Genomic DNA, 17294 nt, shown 5'->3' with positions numbered 1-17294 from the left:
TGTTCTCCTCTTTAAAAATTTTTATTGATTGATTTTAAAGATAAAGAGAGGAAGGAAGAGAGAGAAACATTAATTTGTTGTTCCGCTTATTTACACATTCATTGGTTCATTCTTGTATATGCTCTGACCAGGGATTGAACCCTTAACCTTGGGGTATCAGGGAAAACGCTCTAACCAACTGAGCTACCCGGCCAGGGCCAGTTTTGTTTTCCTTTAGGTGCAGAGCCCCATCCTTGTTTCTTTAAAATAGTCAGTCCGGCAAGTTGCTTTAAAATTAGCCTGGGAAATCCAAAAAGTGTCAGGACAGGTTACTAACTGGGGCAGCCAATTCCTGGTACCCAGTTCAGACAACAACAAACTGCTTCTCCACCAAGCCCCTCACCTGTGCCAGGGGATGATCTGTATGATTCCAACCGGTGCCAGGGTGAGGCGTTCACTCCTAGGCGTTTACTAGGAGAGGAAGCCAGCTTGCGGTCCAGGTCAGTCCCTGGCCTTGGATTTCAAAGATCCTTCCAAACCGGTCAGGGCCGACCCAGTACTCTTTGAATAAACTTGTTTTTTATCAGAGAGGAAAACCCTAGAATGAAACATTCAAGACAAAACTGATTTTTTAAAAGAGAGAATATGTATTCAGGTCTCGCTCCTTTCGCATGCAAAAGGGGCAATGGAAACGCATATAACCCAGGATCCTGAAATGAAGATTCTGCATCACCAATAATCGCATTTAAAAATTAATTTATCTTTTTTTCTTCTTTTTCTTTTGAGATTTGGTGATTGTTCTTATGTATTTGCTCCTCTTAGAAAAGTCTCATTTTTTACTGGAATCGGACTTAGAGGTAGAAGCTCTCGGAGAGGACTCGGGGCAAATCTTTTCTTTGGACTCCTTCATTCTCTTCAGCTTTCTGTGGCCGCTTCCTTCTTTTTCTTAGGATGTTGTTTCTGCAGAGCAACACGCTGACATTTGTGCTGCAGGACACTGGGAGTCACAAGACACTGAATGTTGGGTGCTTTGATCTGAGGTTTCTTTCCTCCTCCTCCTCCTCCTCCTTCTTCTTCCTCTTCAATATGTTTTTTCATTTATTTTTTTTAGAAAGAGAAGAAAGGGAGAGGGAAAGAGAGAAACATCCATGAGAGAGAACCATCGATTGGCTGCCTCCTGCACGCCCTCCACTGAGGATCGAGCCCACAACCCAGGCATGTGCTCTGACCAGAATGGAACCCTCCACCTCTCAGTGCATGGGTCGATGTTCCACCAACTGAGCCACACTGGCCAGGGCCTTGCCTTCTTTGTTTAGGGGCTGTCTCTCAACATATAGGCGGACATCATCTTCTTTAGAGATTGAAAGGTTTCCGGATTCTTATGGGCCCCAGGCGACGTGAGATCAGGAACATCTTTCTCCCCTTTTTAAAACAATGACCAAGTTGAGAACAGTGAGTTTGGCATCTGCAACGTAGCCCCGAACAGATCTGCACTTTCTCTCTCCAGTCCTCCTGGGCCTATAACAGGAACACCCCTTAGCAGCAGACAGACACAGCCGTGGGTCAAGACAGCCTGCTTCCTGGGGAAACCTGGTTTGTCATTCCCACCACTGCTTTGAATCACATAACCCTTTCATTCTTCACCCAGAGCATCAGCAGCAACTTCTTTCTTTTTATTTTAATTTTTAAATATTTTTTACTGACTTCAGAGAGGAAGAGAGAGGGGGAGAGAGACAGAAACATCAATAATGAGAGAGAACCATGGATCGGCTGCCTCCTGCACACCCCACACTGGGGATCGAGCCCACCACCCAGGCATGTGCCCTGACCCAGAATCGAACTGTGACCTCCTGGTTCATAGGTCAACACTCAACCATCAAGCCACTCCAGCCGGGCAGCAGCAACCTCTGTGGCCATACGCTTCTCATAAAAGGTACAAAGTTTGCGTTCACCATCCACTTCCATGAGTTTCTGGCCGCCAGTGGCTGGGAAAGAGAGAGATGTTCAGCTTCTTCCTGAAGCAGACAACCTTGGCATTTTTCTAAGAACCTAAAACTGCTCTAAAAAACAGTCTCTTGCAGAAACCTGTTTGGCTCAGTGGATGGAGCATCGGCCTGCAGACTGAAGGGTCCCAGGTTCGATTCCGGTCAAGGGCATGTACCTTGGTTGCGGGCACATCCCCAGTAGGGAGTGTGCAGGAGGCAGCTGAATTGATGTTTGTCTCTCATTGGTGTTTCTAACTCTCTGTCTCTCTCCCCTCCTCTCTGTGGAAAATCAATAAAATATATTATAAATAAATAAATAAATAAATAAATAAATAACAGTCTCTTGAAAAGAAAAACAAATGAACAAAAAATACCAGTTACACAAGGAACAAACAAAAATATAATTAATTTTGCCATCTTGTTTTCTCAGCTTCTCCTTTACCCAGTCTCATAGAATCATTAATATATAGTCCAATAGAACTTAGCAGGGAATAAAAACTAGAAAGAAAATTAATGTTTATTGAGAACCAACTGAGTGCTTAAAAGCTTTACATACGTTATTTCTTTTAATCGTCATTATTTCCCCCATTTTATAGATGAGGAAAAGAAAGCTTACAGCTAGTAAGTGTCAGATTCAAAATTTTAACCGAGGCATACAGGATTCCACTGATTTCCAGAAAACCCTTTTCTTATTCACTCTTAGTGTTTGCACATTCCTTAGGATACTCATTTAAAAAAAAAAAAAAAAAAAGACACGCATTCCTCTAGTTCTTTAGTTCTCTCATGCACATCTGACAAGAGAAGGTATCATTTACCAAAAGTCTTGTTTATAGCTAGTAAGTACAGGGATGAGATTTAAATACACACCCTTCTGCCTCCCTGGGAAAAACAATAATTACGTGAGAAATAAGAATCTCAGAGAAAATGAAAGTTTATTGGCTATAATTAATAAAATTCTGTAGGTCAGGAATCTTCATCTAAGAATTACAGAATTTTAAGGAACGGAATTACAAAATCTTAGAATTCCATAGAATTTTAGAATTTTAAGAAACAGGAATAATTATATGATTATATGTATATGCGCACAGAGACATACACACACATTATTACAGACAGAGAACCATAGAATTTAAGGAATGGAAGAAATTGTAAATGAGAAAACTTCAGACCCACACATCGGTGGCCATATTAAAATTTGTGCCCAACGGTTCTAATTCCCAGGCAAGTACTCAATCCAGGATTAAGGAATTATGTGGTTTTCTTCAGCATTTCAAGTCTCCGGTCAAGATCCTCAAAGTCAATTTCCTCAGAGTCATAAGGGTCAATGGAAAGACTTGCTTGAGGTTTTACATCAGGCAAATCAGGCAGCATAAAGTTATCAAAACCAATCTTGGTTCTTGATGCTGGCTTTGGGGAAGTTTGAGGGTTGAATCCCGGACCTGTTCATTTCAAAAAACGTAATTAAAAGTCACAACAATATGTCCCCCAGAATGAAATCCCAGCCTCAAAGACAGTAGGCTATTAATGTTTTTGAAAAAACAGCATATAATAGGCTGGAAAACTAGACAATTCTCCCAACATGGAAATGGCAATTATATTGTGTTGGCAATCTTCTTCAAGAGCAATTGGATTTTTTTTTTAAAGGCACAATTTTTCAAAACATGTGACAAGATGATCTAGTACAGTAGCGGTTTTAAAACTTTATCTGTATTAAAGATCTGTTTGAGATCTATATCCACTTTGAAAATTGTTAACTATTATCAGGGAACATTCTGTACTCCGGGTAAATCACTAATAAACTTCTCTCACCAATGGAGGAATGACAGTCTTATAACAACTGAAATAGCTTCCATGACTATCAAGCAATTACAACTACTACCAGGATTCCTTATACTTACCAGGAACCAGTATAGGATGCAAATCATTCTTAAAGGAGTCATTCTGAAAGAAAAGAAAGATCACTGGGAAGCAACTGGTTTGAGTTCCAAACACATATTTTGTTCATAGTAAGCCTTCAATAACTATGCCTTAAAATTAACTTGAGTGAACTTTATCACAATCACGCTGCCTTCTTGTGTGAGGCAAAGCGTACGGATGCCTTCTGGAAATCAGCCTTAGGAGTGACTATGGTTTTTGCTCCTTCTGTCACCTGTGGCCTCATACAAGAACGGGGAAGTCTTTTATCTTCCAGGCTAGAAATGCTGCTTGTGAAGAATGATTCAGTTTAATAAAATCAGAGGATTCTTTCTCCAACAAATAAATAGCACCAAAAAAAAAAGTAGAGGTGGGGAAAAGGAAGTATTAGAGATTAAAGAATTAAAGAGACATATCAACTGAACATAATGTGTGGATGTTTTTAGGTCTTGATTTCAACAAAATAACTGTAAAAATGCATTTTTGAGGCAATCAGAGAAATTTAAGATGGGTTGAGTATTATATGATATTAAGGAATTGTTTTTCAATGTGTTAGCTTTCATAATGACATTGTTTTATATTATAAAAACAAAGGGTTCATGTTAGAAATATATATTGAAGTATTTACAGGTAAAATTATGTAATGCCTAATATTTGCTTTAAATTCCTTCTCTCTTAGGAAGAAATAGGTAGATGAAATGAGAGCAGCGGAATGTTGATAACTGTGGAAAATGAGTGATGAGTACGCAAAAGTTCAGTATATTGTTCTCTCTAATTATGAATATGTTTAAATTTTCCATAAAGTTTTCTTCTTCTTCTTCTTTTTTTTTTTTTTTGCTTAAAGTATTACAAAGGGTATTACATATGTCTCCTTTTTCCCCCCTGCTCTTGACAATCCCCTGGCCAGAAATGTTATTCTTAAAAATACAGCTAAAGAGGACAGAGCTGCCCTAGCCGGTTTGGCTCACTGGATAGAGCGTTGGCCTGGGGACAAAGAGTCCCAGGTTTGATTCCGGTCAAGGGCATGTACCTTGGTTACAGACACATCCCCAGTAGGAGGTGTGCGGGAAGTAGCTGGTCCATGCTTCTCTCTCATCGATGTGTCTAGCTCTCTATCCCTCTCCCTTCCTCTCTGTAAAAAAGCAATAAAATATATTTTTTTAAAAAGAGAACAGAGCTGTGTTTAATTTGTAATAAGATTTCAATACATGCACTTATTATTTTAGGCTAATTTTCCCAACCCCCAACTTTTGTGATACTGTCCATTTATCACACAGTGCCAAAAATCAAATAAACACATTAGTACAATATTTAGAATCATTATTAGCAGTATCTGGTAGTTACACTGTCCTAGGATAGAATGAACCACCTCAGTAGCATCTGAGGCTAATACATTTCTATCACCACAATTACTTTAGCAAACCTGGTTGCCTTCATTTCTGCAACATCATGCAGAGTTAGTGATTCTTCTTTTTATTCTTAAATCAGAGGACTTGTGCCCTGGGTGGTGTTGCCAAGTGGTTAGGCCCACAAACCGAAGGGTTGCAGGTTCGATCCCCAGTTGAGGCTTGCGTGAGAGGCAACCAATCCATGTGTCTCTCTCACATGGATGTTTCTCTCTCTTTCTCTCTCTCTCTCCCCTCCCCCCTCCCTCCTTCCCTCCCTCCCTCCCACTCTTTCTAAAACTAAAAGGAAAAAATATTCTTGGGTGAGATTTAACACACACACACACACACACACACACACACACAACCAGAGGACTGGCACTCCAAAAGTAGAAGCTGAACAATACACAAGGTGTTAATTCAGACAAATAATTTCAACAAGGAGTTTATGCCTAAAATATAAAATCTCAAAAACAGCTCCATGGGGCCAGATATGAATAATTAAACACTTTCTTTTTACTTCACCCTGAAGGAACAAAGAGGGAAGAAAATTAATGCCTGTGGCCCTTTATTTTTTAGGTATTTGACTTCTCTAAATTTGTATATATACCCAGTTATGAGATTTTTATCCTATTTTCATGAGAGTAAACTGTTTTCACTACATATAAATTGAATACATCTGAAATTCGAGTCTAAATCACTGTACAGGAAAGACTGTCACATTTGTTGAGCTCATACAAATGTTCTTTGCAGTCTATACTGTGCTATTGTCCAGAGGTTGATGAAAGGCTGTATGTGGCCCTATTTTCTCATGAATTTCAGCACAAAAGCACATTAAATATAAGCTAAATAATTGCCTTAAAAAAAAAACTCACAAAGATCATTACCACTCAAAAGGCCCATTTAGAAACATACGCTAGCAGTACTGACAGGCTCATTTCAGATTCAGCTTCCTTAGCCGTACTGACCTGTCTTCCAGGAGGAAGGGACGAGAAACCAGGGACCGGAGACCGCACAGGTAAAGGCTCTGGCGCAGATATTGGTGATGCCCAAACTGGATCACCAGGTCCTGCTACAGTTCCCCCTCCGCCGTCAAGGGCGCCTTTCTTGTCCTCCTCGGTAAACCCAACACTAACCAGGTCTGCTGGGGCTTCCGCCTGAAGCAAGAGGGCGAGAATAATATCGGGTCCTCGATTTATTACACATTCGTTTATTGCATCGCTACTACAGGCCAAACTCCTTGGAAAACCCTGGGGAAGAAACAGTGAGCAAAGAGACATGGCTCCTGCCCTCAGGAAACAGAATCTAGTGTAAGGCAGGAACAGTGAACAGCAACCTCGGGCTTTCTGGCAGACACGCTTCTCCTTTCCCTCCGTTTCAATGACTGTGTTCGGAGTACCTATGGGGTCAGACACTGTGGTCCACCAGTGATGCAGAGCTAAGCATAAACATGCATCCTGATGTCTACGAGAAAGTGTAGCAAATCTTATCAGGGGTAAACTCTTATCAACCAGGCACAGTTCTGGGGATGCCACGATGAACGCAACAGACGAACGTCCCTGCTCTCCTGGAGCTGATGATATTCCAGTGGGAGAGACAGATAATAAACAAGATCACTAAGTGTGTTAGATAAAGACAGGAGTGATAGAGAAAAAATATAAAGCAGGGGAGAGGGAAGAGGTGGACATTTTAGAGAAGGTAGCTAATAAGGGCCTCACACTGAGAGTGGGTGTGGGCAGCCTCTTCAGTCCTAGGAAAGCCATTGTTTATTATTCTAAGTGAAAGAAAAAGCCACTGGGTGGGGAAGGGGGGTGGGATTTAAAAGCAGAGGTGTGACACCATCTGACTTGGGTACTAACCAGATCTCTGAAGGCTGTATTGAACATCCATTAATGAGGAAGAGGAGTAGAGAAGCAGGAAAATCAGTTAAGAGCCTCTTGCAATCATCCAGGCAGGGAATAGGTTAGTGCAGGTTAGCCCAGGATACTGTCAGTGGAGATGGTGAGAAGGGGCAGGATGCTGCCTATATTTAGAAGGTAGAGTAACCAGGACTTGCTGAAGATTGGTTGGGGGCTAGCAGTTGAGAGAAAGAGGGGAGTCAAGAGATATCGAGATTTTTTGCCCTAGCCTAGAATCCCCATGCACTGTAGAATGAATGGGTTCTTGGAAGGGGTAAGTCTTACCCGGTAAGAACACATGTTAAGTTTGAGATGCCTCTGAAATATTCAAGTAAAGGTATTTATATCAAGAAAGTGGGTGGATATATGAGGATGGAGTTCATACCAGCCTAGAGGCCCTAGCTAGTGATATACCAGGATGACTAGAAGTCCTCACCATTAAGATGGTATTGAAAACCAGGATGTTAGATAAAATCACCCAGAGAGTAGGGAAGAGAGAGAAGAGGTCCAAGGCTGAGCCCTCGGGCACATCTCTACTACCATTTCATGTAGCGTTTACTTCTTCACAGTCCCTTTTGGTATTATCTATATTTTTAAAATGTGTCATTTTTTTAAATAAAACAACAACCATATAACTCTTTGAAAGAGGAAAAAAAAAATGGGTAAAAGAGTCCCTATCAGGAAACCATCAGGAGCAAAGCATCAGAAAAGACAAGCGTGCCCTTTAACCACCACCCAACATGATGCATGCTGCTCATCCGTTGGAAGGCAGCACGGTGGGAGCGCAGAGGCCGGAACAGACTTCCCTTGTGGCTTCATGCCTGCACTAAGCACACGTTTAGTGCTTGAGGACGAGGTTATCCTTATAACAGGGGTCCTCAAACTTTTTAAACGGGGGGCCAGTTCACTGTCCCTCAGACCGTTGGAGGGCCGGACTATAATTTAAAAAAAACAACTATGAACAAATTCCTATGCACACTGCACATATCTTATTTTGAAGTAAAAAAACAAAACGGGAACAAATACAATATTTGTATTTGCATGTGGCCCGCGGGCCGTAGTTTGAGGACCCCTGCTTTATAAAGTTACCACAGACAATTTTATCAATGGCTAAAATAAGTCACTTCCCATATGAGGTGATTTGAGAGGCATTAGGGAGAAATCCCTCTGGCCTTAAAACAGTCCATGACCACCTGTGGAAGCTTAAGCCACTTTCTGTGATCATAATGATGATGATAAAAAGCAAAATTTGATTACATCTGTGATGGTCGAGGCATTGCATTTAAATCCCTTGTACGTATTAGCGCATTTGATCATCTCGACAAGCTTATGAGATTTGTTAATAACTATTAACTGTTATTACCTCTCTTCTATTGTTAACAACTTAGAAGGGTCATCTGACGGTTACCAGAAGTCAAACTCTGTTAGGAAAAGTATGTGGGCCGAGAAAAGGTAAAAATTTCACCTGATTTACAATCCTGACAGCTACCCCGAGAGCCACATACATAAGTAGAAAAAAAAAAATCTTCCAGTGCACAATAAAAACCTCAGCTTTAAATCAATCCTCCCTTCTTGAAAGTACTCACCATGATGGTTGCCTTGGATTTATATGGCACATTATAGTTCTTAGCAATTTCTATCAGATACTGTTCCACTAAAACCTGGGGTAGACTGTTCACATTTAATTTACACATTAGCTGCAAAACAAAGAACATAACAAGAGTTGATCACACACACACACATGCACACGCACCTACAAAATAAGAAACAAAAAAAGTTAGGTGATTTTTCACCTCTGCATCATTGCTCTTCATCTTTCTGGTCACTGTTATTTAAGATGTATGATTTTAAAAAGAAATATAACTTAGCACCTTGGCCGAAGTGGCTCAATTGGCTAGAGCATCTTCCCGTGCAAAGAAGAGTCTAGGGTTTGATTCTCGGTCAGGGCATGTACCCAGGTTGTGGGTTCAATCCCCTGTCGGAGCGCATATGGGAAGCAACTGGTAGATGTTTCTCTCTCACATCAATGTCAATGTTTCTCTCTCACATCTCTCTCTCTCTCCCTTCTTCCTTCTCTATAATCATTGAAAACCATACCCTCGGGTGAGGATTTTTTTTAAAAAGATATATAATTTAGCAACAACAAGGAGGGGCCCTCCTTATAAGACAGCCCTTTCCTGGGGTGAAGGAACCTCAAACCAAGTAGAATAAGAGAAAAAAAATAGACATAAAAATATTGTGAATCAAGAATTCTGATTTTATAACAAGTATTTGAATTATGTCAGAGGTAACATTCACCATACACAACAACCAGTACAGCAAGATAGTAAGGAATCAGAATGGATACCCTGAGTGATGAGACTGTCCAACAGCCTGAAACAACTACTTCAGCCAGGTGCCTGTGTCCAGCTGAATGTCAGTCCTGAATTATGTAAGATGTTCAAAATTTGAAACTTCAAAGTTTCAATAACTTCTTTTGTATTATTAGGCCAGTTGCATTTAGGAAAATGAATGTTTTCTTAATAAAGAATCAGCCCAGGTGGTATAGCTCAGTGGTTGAGCATCGACCTATGAACTAGGAAGTCATGGGTTCAATTCTTGGTCAGGGCACATGCCCAGATTTCAGGGCTCCATCCCCCCTAGGGGGCATGCAGGAGGCAGCCGATCAATGATTCTCTCATCATTGATGTTTCCATCTCTCTCCTCCCATCTCTGAAGTCAATAAAAATATATTTTAAAAAATAAAGAATCATCTCAGTTTTATTGACTCTAGTTTTTGTTTTATTTTTCATCCTCACCTGAGGAGGGAGGATATTTTTTCCATTAATTTTTAGAGAGAGTGGAAGGAAAGGGGAAGGAGGGAAGAGAGCGAGAAACATTGAAGTGAGAGAGACACATGGATTATTTGCCTGCCTCACGCTCCCCGGGGATTGAATATGCAACTGAGGTACGTGCCCTTAACTGGGAATTGAACCCGAGATACTTCGGTATGCAGGTTGACACTCTAACCACTGAGTCAAACTGGCCTGGGCTACTCTAATTTTTCTTAATTGAGGTAACATTGGTTACTAACATTATATAAGTTTCAGGTGTAGAACATTATAAATCAACTAGAAGCCCGGTGCACAAAATTTGTGCAGGAGGAGGGAGGGGAGAGCAGGGGGTCCCTCAGCCCCGCCTCCACCCTCTCCAATCTGGGACTCCTCAGGGTATGTCTGACTGCCGGTTTAGGCCCCAGGGATCGGGCCTAAATGGGCAGACGGACATCCCTCTCCCAATCCTGGACTGCTGACTCCTAACCCCCCTGCCTGCCTGCCTGCCTGATCGCCCCTAACTGCCTCTGCCTGCCTGCCTGATTGCCCCTACCTTGCCTCCCTGCTGGCCTGATTGCCCCTAACCACCTCTGCCTTGGCTCCCAGCCTAAGCCGCAGTCTGGCCTCCCTCTGCTGGAGGCGACCTGGCTAATCAGGGGAAGGCGCCACCCCCATCACCTCACTGCTGCTGCCACTGGTGGCCACCATGGCTGCCTGAGCCTCAGGCAGCCGCTGGGGCTTTGTCCGGAAGGAAGTCCACCCTAATTAGCAATTACCCTTTTATTAGTATAGATATCTGTATACATTATAGGGTGCTGACCACCAAAAATCTAGTTCCTATCTATTACCATATATTTGACCGCATTTAAAAGATCTGAGTACCCCCCCTCTAAAAAAAATCCGAGTTCCCTAATCCAAGATCTTTATCCAAGTTCTTCTGCCTCCAATGCAAAAATTACTTTTATACATCTTTCACTCCACACAAAATTATGTGTTCTGAGTTTGCTCAGCTTTTCCCAGATTTCTTGGTCTAGAAAAATGTGCCTCTGGAAGTGGTACTACCCGAGAGCTGACAGTTCCAATCTCAGTGGTTCGACACAGCTGACCATACTCCTGGCTGTACTTTGCACACAGCTGATCAGATACCTGCAGCAAACCATCACCAAGAAAGAAAGAAAGGCAAAATGCGTCAAGTTATGGCAGATTTGCTTTAGATAAAGAACAACCAAAAGAGCAAAAACTACTTTCATGTTACCTCCCTGGAATGATGTTCTTTTAGCATCAAACAGCAATAACAAAATAAGCACTTTGAGTCCTAGCCAGTTTGGATAGAGCATCAGCCTGCGGACCAAAGGGTCCCAAGTTCGATTTCGGTTAAGGGTGCAGGAGGCAACCAATCGATGTATTTCTGTCACATAATATTTCTCTCTGTCTTTCCCTCTCTCTGAAAATCAATGAAAAAAATACCCTCAGGTGAGGATTTAAAAAAATAACAAAGGCAAATAAGCACTTTGTTTTGTTTTTAAGTATCTGATAAACCTCTAATTCTAAACACCGTATAAATTATGACACCCTTTCCCCCATAAAAGAAACTTAATCTCAAGTTTTATTTTTTTAGGCAAGGTTTCCCCCCCCCCTACATTGTCATTAAAAACAGTATTTATTTTTCACTTGAAGACTAACAGAAGAAAATACTTTTGGACGGGGTTATTCTTTAAGAGAAGATAGGATTCCCCAAGTCTAAATGAGTAACATTAGTGATACTCTCACTTACAATCACGGCACATGTAGTTAAAACTCATCAAACTTACTATTTTCAGCTCAGGCACCTCTGACTGGAGTCGAGGAGCTGCCCAGATTAGTGTAGACACAGATTCAGCCAGACCAGAATCCAGTTCCCTAAGCAAAGCACAAAATCATGAAACTCGGGACTTTTTGCATCCCTCTTTCACTGCTTCAAAGGTAGTCCATGGACAAAGTTCAAAATATAATGTTGTAATAAAATTTTTAAACTGAAATTAGAATATGGACTTCTATGTACATATATGTATGTAAAAGTATATAACACACATACTTGTGTTTATACACACATACATACATATCAGTATACATATATAAACTGAAAGGAAATATACCAAAATCAAATCCTCATTCCAGATTTGGTGATCATGGATTCTTTTTGGCTGTATTTTCCAACTTTTCTACTACAAGTTTATATTATATTTTTACAGCTGGGGGGCGGGGGGGAGGACATCTATTTGATTTATTTTTAAATGGCTCTTTGGACTGACATATGCTTTTCAAGCAGAGACAAAGTCCCAAAAAGTTAGAGCCATAGGGGGCAGGAGGCCTTCTCACTCCTCTGAGCCTGAGAAACAATGCCAGTTCAATAGGTCTCACTTTGAGGCCTGGATCAAGCTAAACCGGGCCAGCAGCAGGTCACAATACAGCTCCAGGATCTCCATGGCTTCCACGAGGTAGTCTTCCCGTATAATGTGCTCCACTCGGATCCGAGCTCGTTCATCTTTCCCAGCAGCCAGATGGTCAGCGACCTCCTTCCTTGCTTTCTGGGCCTGCTCGGCTGCAGCATAAAGCACACACTTAGAAAAATGAATGTGTTTCAGATAAATGCTAAGCTGCTGTTACACCCATCCTAATATCAACAAACATTTATTGTGTGTCCAGGTTATAGTTTGTGTTACAAATAGAACCCTGGAAGGTCAAAATTATTATCTCCTTTAAAAAAAAGCTCAGTGGTTGAGCTTTCATGGTTGGATTCCCAGTCAGGGCACATGCCCGGGTTGCGGGCTCGATCCCCGGTGGGATGCGTGCCAAGGAAACAGCCGATCAATGATTCTCTCTCATCATTGATGTTTCTATCTCTCTCTCCTTCTCCCTTCCTCTCTGGAAATCAATAAAAATATATTTTTTAAAAGAAATCAATTTAGATAGACAGGGCTAATTTGCTTTATTTATCTCAAATCACTCAGGTACTTCTTGTTTAAATTTCTTCATTTGTAAGAAGAGTATAAAACTTATCTGGATAATAATATGTATCACTGGATTATCAGGATCAAATAAAAGAATATGTGAGCATGCATTTTAAAATTCACAAGTTCTGTGGATGTCATCAATGTCATCTTCATTGTTCATGGTAACGAAAGGGGAACCACTGGATTTGGCTAAATTTCATTTATTTGGGGTACTTTCCTTAGGCCCCTATTACCTAAATAATGCCCAAACACCTGCTGCCAAGATTTGGCTAAGTAATGCCTAAAATCAATTTGAAAGTTTGAGTAGCTACTGCCTCTCTACCAATAAATTATACAGGGTGCTCTAAAAAATGTATATACACTTTGACAGCTGATAGCTCAATTTTGAAATGAAATGTATTTTAATAAACACCGTCCTTATACTTATTCAATACATTTTTTGGGACACCCTAGATTTGTGGGGGCACTCAGAAAACTGCACTTATATGCAATACTTATTTCACCGGAATCTGCCTCATAATCAGAGATCATCACTTTTTCTATTTATCAAGGGGTTAACCACTCATGTGACCCACTGGAATGAGGAGAGAGCAAAAGGCAACAGAAAATAGTAGTAAGTTGGACTTAAAGTAGAAGATTTTTTTAAAAAAAGATGATAACACGTATTGCATGAGTGTAATGCTACTTGAGCTGTCACCTGATAGAAGAAAATGCATGGGTGGTGGTGTGTGGGGGTGATATTTGAAAAAGGATAAGGAATCCTTTCCAGAAAAATGTGCCTTGGAGTTCAAACTTCATAGCTACTGCGCATTTGAAAAAGTTTGACTAGATAGAGTTCTCTGCCTTGGTGGAGAGAAGTCCAGTAATCGGGATATTGTTTTACATTTTAAACCTTTGGAAACATATTTTAAAAATTAAACTTTTTTTCCAGAGGCATGGATGCATAGAACAGACTGACAGATCTCAGAGGGGAGGGGAGGGAAGAGATTAACCAAAGAACATACATGCATAGCCCACAACACAGGCAATATTGTGGTGAAGACCTGGGGAGGGGAGAGGGACTGGGTAAAGGGGAAAAAAGGGGAGGGATGGGGGACATCTGTAATACTGTCAACAATAAATTTTAAAAATGTAAACTTTTCATTTTGAGATCATTGTAGAGTCACTTGAAGTTTGTAAGAAGTAATACGGAGAGACCCCGGGTACACGTGACTGAGTTTTCCCCAGTGATAACATCTTGCAAAACCAAGACAGCGATATTGATACAGTCAAGATACAGAGCTGACACTGGAAATTTTTAAATGATTTGATCACTGTAATAATCATTCCTACATTCATCCCAGTCAGAAACATTATTTTAATTCCAAAGTTGGTGTTTCCCTTTCTTCTAAGCTACAAGGGCCCTTCCTTTGCCTCTGTAACATGTTTCCTGAGTCCATTTCTTCTACACTTCTACAGCTCACTTCTACCTCTGTGACTTTCTAAATAAACTTTCTCTTACAGTTTGAAAACAAATAAATTCCAAAGTCGGATAGTAAGGTCTTAGGAGGTATATCAGCCAGCTCACTGGAGTTGAGGGGAGATTGCACAGTGATTGGAGAGGCAGCTGGCTGCTGGCCTGCCTGGAGTATTACTCACTTTTCTTTCTTTCCAGGAGTTTTAGGCGATTGACAACCAGTTGCAAGTTGACCCGAAGGCGATCAGCTTTGAAGACAGAGCCGAACATGATTTCACCACAAGGCACAGCAACTCTGAGCAAGTTTCCCAGAGAAAGAGAGAGTTTATCAGTGTCATGGGAGCTCCTGTTTCTCAACATCCACTTTATTCGTTCAACAAGTCCCATGGAATGAATTCCTGACTGCTCGGTAATGGCCTGGCTACACTTGCTTCTCCGTGGACCCATTCCACACACATGACTCTTGGCCATTCAAATAGGGGTTACGTTTCCTCCAATTTATTCCAGTCGTCAGTGTTTTTGCTGAAACTTTTGAGAGTTCTGCAGGAAGTTTCTGACAAACATGCAAGTCTTTGGCAAGTGTCTAAGGAAGCAGACAACAAAGTGTGATTCCCCTCCCCACAGGACATATTACTCACTTATGGAGAAATTGTAACTTCTCCTTCTAAATGAAATATTAATGAATTTGAAAGGGAAATCCCCATAGGAAGAGATCACATAGCATTAAAAGCACATGGGAATGAGGACATAGAATTGTTCAGAGAAGTAGATAAAACACATTGCACGTTTCCATATTTGGACATCTAATGCCAGGCACCAACATGTTCCTAGGGAAAGCTAAAATCCGCTCAGTATCTCAATAATTTCAATACATGCTTGAGGCTAGTTGTTGTTTTCTGCCACTGGCGTGCAAAGTGGAAGCTCCTTTCCTAACATGACACCTGTACATGCTGAAGCATACAAGCAGGAAGATGCGACAGTATGGAAAATGCCACCTCCTCCCCTTGTTATGACAACACATGGTTTCCCAAGTTACAAGTACTTCTCTCTGGCTTGACCCCTTAACGTCAAAAAACAAAACACAAAACACCAAAAATAAAACCAAACTGGGATAATGGTCTGAGCTTTCCATGCCTGTGGTACAGGTCTAGAAAAACCACAAAGAGGAAACAGGCAACACGGAGAGCTGGTTTGAAACTCCTGCCTGCTCAGGGAGAAGAACCAGCCTGGCAGGGTTTTGTCGTTATTTTCCTACCAACAGGGTAGCTTAGGCTTTCCCATCACACAAATTCAATCTGCACACATCGCAGGAATTCAATGTGAAGCTAGGGGAAGCGAAGAGGTGGAAAAAACATTGCAGTTTAATTCTCCAGTCCCCAGATATCCCAAATACCTTTAAAAATCTCCTTTCAGTTCATCAGTTCTTTAAACTCTGTGGGGGAAGAAAAAAAAACTTGGTGAAATAAAACGAAAAAGACTCTCAGATGAGATTGAGAACAGATAGCAAACAGGTTAACTAGGTAAGAGTACAAATGAGGAAATGGGAGCAAAGGAACTAGCAAGGAAGGTCTCCCCGTGTGGGATATCTTTGCGAAATTTCATTCAACAACTATCTGTTGAGCCAGTTACAGTGTTTAAGACCCCAGGTTTACTTAATAGAAATAACTTACATAAAGAATTATCCAGATATCAGAGAATAATACAGACTTTTAGAGAGATAAGGTAACTTTTGGTTATTTGGTTATTTCAGTTGTCTTAAGTCTAAAAACTATGTTAGTTTACTTATCACTACTATTCCTGTTAAACAGACACCATGGAGCTTCCTACCATCAATATGTACGACCAAAGAAATCAGGATTGCTTGGAGTAAAGAATTCTAAAACAGGATACAGCAGAGAGATGACCCACCCTTTTGCGACTGCAGCACCAAACCAGGAAATCACCTGTGTTTCACCAATCAGAACATCCTGTTTTTTTAACCAGACATGCCTTTGAACCACGTAATTGTAATTAATGGCTGGTAGTCAAAAACATTTTTTTTTGCTTGCGTCTACCCGTGTCTGCTCTTTCAACTTGTCTGAAAAACAGACCTCGGAGTGTGTATCTTGATCTGGGAAAAATGAGTTACCCTTGAATACACCTGGATGGTTCAAGGAGGTCTGTTTTATAATCTTAATGCCAGTTTAGTGAGCTAAGCAATGAACCTAGAAACCAGAATGTCAGCTAGTGCTAAAACAGAATCACCGAGTGACCACAGGACTTCCTTCTTGGCCAAACTGAGGGAGATGACTATCATGAATAATATTAATATTCATGAAGCAAAGCCCTCTGATTTAGATGGCTACACATCAGTAGCTTCACTATGTTTTACCCATGGGTGCAAGGTGTGTGTGTGTGTGTGTGTGTGTGTGTGTTTGTGTGTGTGTGTTTGTGTGTGCAGTTCAATAATTTTGATGATTCTTTGTCCCCATCAAGGTGAGAAAATATTGAAATTGAGATCTAAGGATTCCCTTGAAAGAATCTTAAAGGTCATACACTTATTTGTATTTCTTTATTTTTATTTTAAGTTATTTTAATATTTGTAAGGTAATATTTTCATTAAAAATCCAAAGAATAACATAAGTTCCTTTTGTTCCTTTCGGCCACCATCCAATTCCACTTTCCTCTCCCAAAATAACCAGCTTAGCTAGTTGTTACACATCCTTCCACTCCTTTTCTATACAGATACCTATGCAACTATAATGTTATGTCTTTTAACATTAAATACATAATATTGCACTGTACATGTTTGCCTATTTTTTTAACTTAAAATTTTTAGAGCTCTTCTATTTACATTTTACTCCCACCCCTTCATTTAATTTAAGCTTCTCA

The 17294-nt window shown here is 40.7% G+C and overlaps 1 protein-coding gene and 1 pseudogene across 4 annotated transcripts; both read right to left on the bottom strand.

The window, feature by feature from the left end:
• Positions 1-894: 894 nt before the first annotated feature.
• On the bottom strand, positions 895-1968 carry LOC308531416 (small ribosomal subunit protein eS6-like; annotated as a pseudogene). Its single transcript has 3 exons — positions 1885-1968; positions 1278-1642; positions 895-1023 (listed from the first exon to the last, which is right to left on the bottom strand). The product of its transcript is annotated as a small ribosomal subunit protein eS6-like (transcript).
• A 910-nt stretch (positions 1969-2878) lies between these two features.
• On the bottom strand, positions 2879-15856 carry LOC308530267 (IST1 homolog; the record flags this gene model as incomplete). Of its 3 annotated transcripts, XM_081106810.1 has the most annotated exons (9): positions 2879-3403; positions 3863-3905; positions 6232-6420; positions 8748-8858; positions 11037-11120; positions 11786-11873; positions 12375-12555; positions 14606-14718; positions 15817-15855. In XM_081106810.1, 8 exons carry the CDS (start codon positions 14691-14693, stop codon positions 3213-3215), a joined length of 975 nt encoding a protein of 324 aa, XP_080962936.1. In that variant the 3' UTR covers positions 2879-3212. The 3 variants fall into 3 exon arrangements, with proteins under 3 accessions (XP_080962936.1, XP_080962937.1, XP_080962935.1); XM_081106811.1 differs by lacking the exon at positions 8748-8858 and having other exon boundaries at positions 15817-15856; XM_081106809.1 differs by lacking the exon at positions 15817-15855 and having other exon boundaries at positions 14606-14783.
• Between the last annotated feature and the right edge of the window lie 1438 nt (positions 15857-17294).

The sequence above is a fragment of the Myotis nattereri genome (assembly GCF_964212035.1).
Source record: "Myotis nattereri genome assembly, chromosome: 15".
NCBI lineage: Eukaryota > Metazoa > Chordata > Mammalia > Chiroptera > Vespertilionidae > Myotis > Myotis nattereri.
Note: the sequence above shows the minus strand (reverse complement) of the source record. Positions and strands in the feature narration are given on the sequence as shown.